The following is a 7,929-nucleotide window of genomic DNA, read 5'->3' as shown; positions in this document are numbered from 1 at the left end:
TTTTTAGTATCTCTGTTTAGCTGAGTGGTTGAAATATTGAGAAATTGATTTAATTTATTTTTATCATTGGTTCTTTTTTCTTCCTTTTACATATCCATCTGAAAACATTCAGAGTAACCAATATTTATCAGATAGCTCATCAATTAGCCATACATTAAACACTGGTTTTGTACAAAAACTAGTTATATTGATACCAAATGGGCTGCACTGCAATTAAGTGTTCTGAGGCAAACAAACAAATTCCTTCTCTTCAGCTCACCTTCCGCTTCTCTATCACACGGGTATATCCTACCCTCTATTCTGAACAGTGAAAAGGAAGTTATGAAACTGGTAACTTAGGACCACGTTTGCCTTTGAAGCAAAGAGAATTAAACTACGGTTTTAGCTGTACAGAACTAAGTATTGCCTCCAACTTGTACATGATGCACCTGTATTAATTTATGCGGCTGTTTAGTTACAAGTGTTGCAAGCTGATTGTAAGTCATCAGTATGTGCCTTGTACTGTAAACTGTTATTGTAATAAATTTAATATTCATAATCCATCTGTAGACGTCTCTTGTGCCTCTCTCTTATGGGAAGAGCAAAGATAAGACTCAATTCCAAGAAAAAGCAGAATATCTAGTCCAGTTTACTACACCAACAAGGCCTCTGACAAACAGCAAAGGATTTCCTTCAGTGTTTGAATCTTGGCCCACTGCTAAATACTCCTTCATTCTATTCCAACAGAAGAACCAATGCACATTACATTTGTCTAGACAGAACAGCAAAACCAAACTGATCCACACTTGGAGTAAGCACTTAGCTACTTGATTAGCTTACATATAAAACTCATACCATTTCAAGTCTTTGTAAACTGGCAAGCTTGGCATTTAATTTTACTCACATTTTGTCTAATTACTAAGTCTGATGAACAAAATATTAGAAAACCACCATCTCAAAAACTTTTTTTTATATTAGTTCACCTTACTGTAGCATAAAAGTGAAAAATTTACCACAAAACAAAGTGAAAGAAACTATCATGGAAAGTGTTGAAAATGTATTCTAAAAACTATGACCACTGTCAGATATCCTACTTACTAAGTTACAGTTTGGAGATAACTTTAGTCTTGATTATGAACCTTTGGACAGATTGACAAATCTAAAATATTACCTCCAGCAGAACAAGCAGGTATTACTGTAATACATGAAAAGAGACTCATATACCTTATTTCACGCAAAAAAGATGCAGTAAAATAACACAAGCATCAAAAAAGACCCACGCATTAGATCCAGTATGTATCTTACACTTTATTTAAGTGTTTCTGTACATCGGGTTCCTAAAACCAAAGCCCACACATAAATACAAAATTCATATATCAATATGCATTTAGCTTACAAAATGCCATACTACGTACAGAAATCTCCTAGGTTATTATTCAGGCTGTTTTTCTTGCTTTTTTCCCACTTTTACGGGTCTGCTTCTCATTTTTGAGAGTATCAGTGGGCAACAATGACTCCTGCTAAGGCCTGAGAACACCTTTGTTTCAGCAGAGCTCACTGTTTCAGCTGGTGGAAGGAGCAGGGGCTGCCAGGGGGAAGTATTCTCACCTCACATTGTTTAACGCTCCGAGGTCTGTCCCAGAATCTTCAAGTATCAAGGATAGGGTACTGAAGGCCAGGGTGGACAGAGTCAGCCACATTTAATATTTCAACTGTATAAACAGACTAAGGGTGTGTACCAAGTGATCCAGTAATCCATTTCAAAAGTTGTTCTTCTACTATGGCACACACAATTTATTAAATGAAAGCCAGGAATAAATAGCTAGGATACACTTTTACTTCTGTACAAGAGTCCATGCAGCAGTGGCTTTTCCTCTTGGCTGACAGACCAAGTGTTTTTGCCCACCGCAAGGACATTAATCTTCTTCCTTCTCAATGTAAGATTTAGAACTGACACGTGCCATTTGCCTGGCTAAATAGCGGTCCCTTGCTGACATGACTGTCTCTTCATTGCTCCGTTTGGCAAATTTGCTCATGCTCTCAGATGGTTTCTGTGCTTGTTCTTTCTCCTCTTTCTCCCCTTCTCCAGCTTTACGTTTCTGCTCAGACAAAATTCCAGAGCTGGATCTTCCCTTCTCATCCACCTCTCTCTCTTTTCCCGTTCTCTCTTTTTCCAGATCAGTCTCTCCACCTTTTTCTAAAGATGTAGGAGTACCTTCCCTCCTCTCTCTGTATTTCTTTTCATCACGACCATATTTCTCTCTCCTCTCCTTCACATGATCTTCCTTTTCTCTGCATTTCTCTCCTCTCTCCTTCTCTCTGTCGTTGTATCTTTCTTTACCATTTCTTAGTCTGTCTTTCTCTCGTTCCTTTTCTGAGCCCTTCTCTTCTCTCTCCTTTCCCTTCCTCCATTCTCTGCTATGTCCCTCCCTCTCTTTTCTTTCCTTCCCCCTTTGTTTACCATCTTGCTCTTCCCTCCTTCTGTAGTTATCTTTATTAGTATGATCCCCGTATCTATGTCGCTCTTCCTTTTCCCTTTGGTGATCCTTTTCGTGGGTCCTACTTCTCTCATAATCTTTTTCCCTGTACCGTTCATCATTTCCCCTTCTGCTTGGTCTGCTCTCTCCCCTCTTTGTAAGATGGTTTGTTTGGGCTTTTGTGCGCAGCTCTTCCTCCACACTGGATGAGCTTGGTGACCTGGAATGCCTCTGGCTCTTGTGACGTTTAGCCTCCTCCTCACTGCTCACAGAGCTCTCTCTCCTTTTCTTCTTTTTCAAATTTACTTTACTATTTTTGTGTGTCTTATCATCATCACTACTATCAGTTCCTAAGTCGGTATCAGCGTCTGGATTGTTCTCTTCCTTATCAGAGGGCTTCAGTCTTTGCCCTTCATATGGGCACTTGTTCCTTTGGTTGGATTCATCATAACAACTGTCAGCTTTTTCTTCCTTTATCCTACATTTTTTATGTTAAAAAAGAAAAAACAACATTACACAGCCTGAAATCTCAGACTTTTCTACAAACTGACTTCTGGTCAGGACTTAAGCAAAAGATGCTGCTGAAAAGTCTAAGAAAGCAAATCTGTCCGTGGCTCAGGTTCCAGGAATCCAGCGCAAAGGATTTCTATTAAGTATCTGTATCTGGTTCATTGGTGAATGTGAGCTGATTAATTTATCCAAAAGAATGACTATGGTTAAGAATCTGTAGCCTCCATCTAAGGACAAAGACATAGATTTGTATTCTCGTGTAAGCTTTTTGGCAAGCTACACATTTTTTCCTATGTGTTTATTCCTCTATTCACGTCAAATAATTATCCAGGGAAGAAGCAGGTTGTATGTTTTGTTGACAGAGGTAGGAACATAGCTTCCATTAGTAGTAGTAGAAGATTTTTTTAGTCTGCTATTTCTGAAGATCTCGGTCTTATGGCTAGATAGAAATTAGTATCTTTTAACAGTTCATAGATTCTTAAATACAAAAAGCCGACCCATAGAGGACCAATTTGGGCAGTAGGCAGAAAGGTTATGCTTTGTCATTCTTTTCTGACTGATAAGGAAATATATGTTTACTCACACCAGCCACATGTCTCTGCTTTCTAATCCTACAGCTACAGTAACAGTCTGTGGTAAATTCTTATGAATCAGCACACCATCTAGTTAGATTGAACATTTGATGCATGCTTGAAAGCATGGTTAGTCCATGAACAATGACTAAAAATTACGCTGAAAAGTTTGATAATTTATTTAGTAATCCAATTAATTAAAATGACAAGTCAAAGTGGATCACTTAAGGACAAGTGATGCAAATTCTGAGATCTAAAAATCAAGCTGTTTTCTCTCTGTATCCTATTGTACCACCATAAGAAAGAATAAAATTAAAACATACACCTGAGCTTATTTGAAAGCCTTGCTGGGAGCACCATCTACAGTACTACTTGTTTTCTCCTGAATTAATTTTATATAAAACTCAGAAAAGGAACATTTCCTTAATTTGCAAGATTAAGAAACCATCATTTCAAATGATCTCTACACAGTATAAAACTACATCTTCCTGAAGACGCTCTGAAAGAAGAACTATTAAAGCAAATGGACAACCAAGTGGACTGACCACTACTGCTACTGTTTTTATAAAGAGATGCAAGTGAATAACTTAAGATTTCATCAATAAAAAGAAGAAACTATAAAATGCAAAATTCATTTAACCACCTCAGTAGCACCACTGAAACCACACAGGTATTCCTCTTTGGTGAAAGCCTGAGACAGGATGTTTTTCCAAACACAGAGGTATACTAATACTTTAAGTCTCAAATGACAAAACTGTGGCCTCAAATTTCCCATTTTCTGCTTAAATTCAGGAAGCCGTTCTGCTTTTCTTCCAGTCAGTAATTCTTACTTCCTATTTCTTTTACGCTGCTTTTCCCTATTTATTTCCAATAAGATGGCATATCTTTATACTAAAGATGTAATTGAGAATTCCCTTATTTCAGCTAGCTGAGTAACTTCACTGCAATCACATTCTTCATTTAAGCTAAGAATTTACTTTATAATAATCCAATCTCAGATCTAGAAGATCTATTGATGAAAGCTGCATTTTCTTTGTGATGGCAAGCATTTAACTAGTGACAGCCAGGTTTAAAGCCTATCTCAAGTGAGCTTTAACCTGAATTAATTGATCAGCTGTTGCATGTAAGAAACATAGCCCCTTCACCATATTTATCCACAGGGCAGAATTTCACCATCTGAACTACATAAATAATTCAGCCTCATCTCAGTACTTTGCTTTGGAATGTGCATATATTAAGATTTTAAAATATTCCCACTAGATTTCCTATATATTTGATTAATTTCCTTTTACCACAGCATCAACACTCAATTAATTTATTTTTTATGAACCTGTAAATGTGGAGTAAGTACAAAGTTAGAGACCCACATTCTTTTCAGGAAATTCTTATCACAACATCATTTCCTATGACTTACCTCTATGCCCATTATTTTAACCCTTTGTCTCCCTCGTGATTCAAAATATGTAACTTAATACAGATTGCCATATATTAGGTTACAATAATACCAAGCAGTATTACAAGTACAACTGTCCTCTTGATACTTTTTAAACGGCATCCCTGTCCTGCTTGTTTCTGTCTTGTAGACAAACATCAGGCATTTTCCAAATAATTCAGTTAATCAGATGTATAAAGGAATCAGCTTACCCTACTGGTGTTTTAGTATTCTCTGCCTAACTCTTACAGTGTTCCAGTGAGTCTGGAATCACAAACAGCCAGAAGCTGGTTTATACCTGAAAGCCTTCTGGAATTGCATCCTACCTGGCTTCACGGAAGCTGCATTTAGGCATCTCTTCTTCCCCCACCCTCTGGTTTAAAAGATGTCTGTAAAATCCACTGAGATCCTTCTGTTTGGTCACATCCAGGTATGCTAAGAGAAAGAAAGTAAGGTTGGATTTACTGCGCCACAAATACTCATGAGACACAACTCACAATCGGTAAAAACACCACCAAGACTGCAAACTCCATCCTGGAAGTTTTCAAGCCCAGAGTGGAAAATGCTCAGAACAATCTGATTTGACCTCATAGCAGACCATGCTTTGAGCAAAAGGCTGGAATAGATGACCTTCAGAAGTCCACTCCAACCTGATTTATCTTATGATCCTATATCGTAATCTTTACACCTATTCCTGGGACACTGTTCAGAATGTCTGAAGTAAGGAGCGTAAGCATCATTGTACCCCAGGCTTACAAGTCTTCCTTCAACAACTGACCCTTCCTCAAAAATTAAACGTAGCAACCCAAATAGTACTGACACACAGAGGAGCTTCCTCTGTTCCTTTAGTAACGTGTACAAAGGAAAACAACAAAGTGGGATCTGATTCAGTATCTGCTATCTGGTCCTTTTTGATTTTAATTATCTCAAGCCTCACAGAGAAACAACCAGATGACAACGTTGTAGATCATGTACAAGGCCATACTTCTTTTTAAGGGGAATTACTTCAGTGTGAATCTCACCCTCGAGAGCTGCCTCTCTTCTTTCTCTTTCCTCCTCCTCAGCCCTTTCTTGCAGCTTCTTCTTATAGGCTGAAGTCACAAAAGCCTCTTTGTGAGCAAACTCTCCTCCTTCCATTTCACGCTCTTTCTGAATTTTTCTTTCCATTCTTTTTTCTTGCTCCTTCTTTCTAATCTCAGCTGCTTTGAGGATATTTTGGATGTATCTGGGCTAAAATAGGAGGGGAAAAAAGTATCATGCTGAGAGGCAATTGAGGTGGCTGAGAAAACATAAACTGGGATTGATGGAGATGTTGAAGAAAGTGGGTAACGGAAGAAAATTGACAGAAGCTAGTCTAACATATTCTCACACTGTTTGATAGCTATCTGAAATAAACTCATTCCCTTTTAGATCACTAACATGGCGTGCTTCCCAGTAACAAAAGACGTTGCTGTATTCAATCAAAACATTCAGCCCATCTTTGACTAGGATGATTTTTACTCTGAGTGAAATTAAATGTTTTTTGATTTCTCACCCCTCTGTCTTCTGTCTTGTAATAGTCTTGCCTTTCTATTGCTGTAAAGGAGTGGGAAGTTTCCTTTTATACCCACGTAACCTGACAAGAGCTTTCAAATGAGATAGAATAACTAACAATGAAAATATCACTTGTCAGGATAATTCAGCAATGCTTTGAAACAAGGCATAGGGCTGTGGAAATCGGCTCACATTTCACCAAGGAAAGTTAATCACTTTAGTCTTCTGACAATTCTCCAGTAAGCACACTAGTGAGTGAGGAGGGACGATTTACGTTCATTGGCTTAATAATCAAAGAGTCTTTATTATCAGAAGTAGTATTGTTGCAGGGCCCACTGCCTCTAATCCTATTATCCCATTGTAACATTCCCTTCAGAAATACACAGAGATATATACTGTATGTACATCATAAATTGGGTGGGAAACTTGTAGTCTGCCGCCCTCCAGAATATCACTGGATCTGGACTCTGAAGTATCTGATGAACTAACAGTTTTGCCAAAATTCTTGCAAATTACTACCTTATGTAACAGAATTTGAGCACAATACTTGCGTGCCCCATGAGAAAATGCATTTGGCAAAGCTTAAAAGTTAATCAATCATAGTTATTCCAAGCATACAGAGATAAGACAGACAGCATACATTTTCAGGTATCGACCTTTTTGTCATCTTTTCCAGATAACACTCTGGCATTACTTTCTTTCTTCTTTTGCTGCATTTCATCATAAATGCTGTCATATTCGTACACTGTAGCATCCTCCTCCAAAGCCTTCTGAATCTCCAATTTAGTCTAAAAGAAAAAAAGGGGGGAGGAGAAGAAAAGATACCAGAAAATTAAGCATGAAATTTTTACCATTTTCAAACATTTTATTCCTATATTGTAATTTAAACAGATCTATAGTATAAACCCATCCATTAGAACATTGAATGTAAATTAAAACCAGTCTGATCTACGAAGTTCTTGAACTGTTTACCAGGATTGAGAAGACGAACAACCAAATCATCACCAGTATTTGCAGTTATAGGAAATATAGGAAACAAAGCACAACAGTCAAAACAATACTGGAAACTTCTTAATGAGCACTGTTCCATCAAATAACGTAATTCATTTTTTTAAGAAACAGTAAACAACATTTCAATAAATTTTACTGTCTGTTTTCATCTATAGTTTATCCCCCTTCCCCAAAGCTCCAAATAATAAATATGTACCAATATAATTCAGGATATGATTCCATATTTCACAGTTCTATCTTCTGTTTGTACAGTCACGTTGGAAGTAAGAACTGTGAAACCGTTCAGTTTTTAAAAGCCCTATCAGAAAAAGGCAACTGCTAGGGGAGTGTCCTGGTTTCGGCAGGGATAGAGTTAATTTCCTTCCTAGTAGCTGGTACAGTGTTTTGGATTTAGGATGAGAACAAAGTTGATAAC

General features: G+C 37.6%; 1 protein-coding gene across 2 annotated transcripts in view; it reads right to left on the bottom strand.

Annotated features, from left to right (window-relative positions):
• Positions 1–1,268: 1,268 nt before the first annotated feature.
• The window catches only part of NSRP1 (nuclear speckle splicing regulatory protein 1), an 18,437-nt gene continuing 11,776 nt past the window's right edge, over positions 1,269–7,929 (bottom strand). Inside the window, exons 4-7 of one of the 2 annotated variants that reach the window (XM_009278161.1) lie at positions 7,160–7,291; positions 5,993–6,200; positions 5,297–5,405; positions 1,269–2,934 (exon numbers count right to left, since the gene is read on the bottom strand). In XM_009278161.1, coding sequence (XP_009276436.1) covers positions 1,896–2,934; positions 5,297–5,405; positions 5,993–6,200; positions 7,160–7,291 — 1,488 coding nt within the window. In that variant the 3' untranslated portion in view covers positions 1,269–1,895. Of the gene's footprint in view, positions 2,935–5,296; positions 5,406–5,992; positions 6,201–7,143; positions 7,292–7,929 lie in introns of those variants that run through there. The other variant, XM_009278162.1, reaches the window with a different exon arrangement.

This window comes from Aptenodytes forsteri, unplaced genomic scaffold (assembly GCF_000699145.1).
Source record: "Aptenodytes forsteri isolate BGI_AS27 unplaced genomic scaffold, ASM69914v1 Scaffold66, whole genome shotgun sequence".
Classification (NCBI taxonomy): Eukaryota; Metazoa; Chordata; class Aves; order Sphenisciformes; family Spheniscidae; genus Aptenodytes; species Aptenodytes forsteri.
The sequence above is the reverse complement of the archived record's forward strand: the minus strand, read 5'-3'. Positions and strand labels throughout refer to the sequence as shown.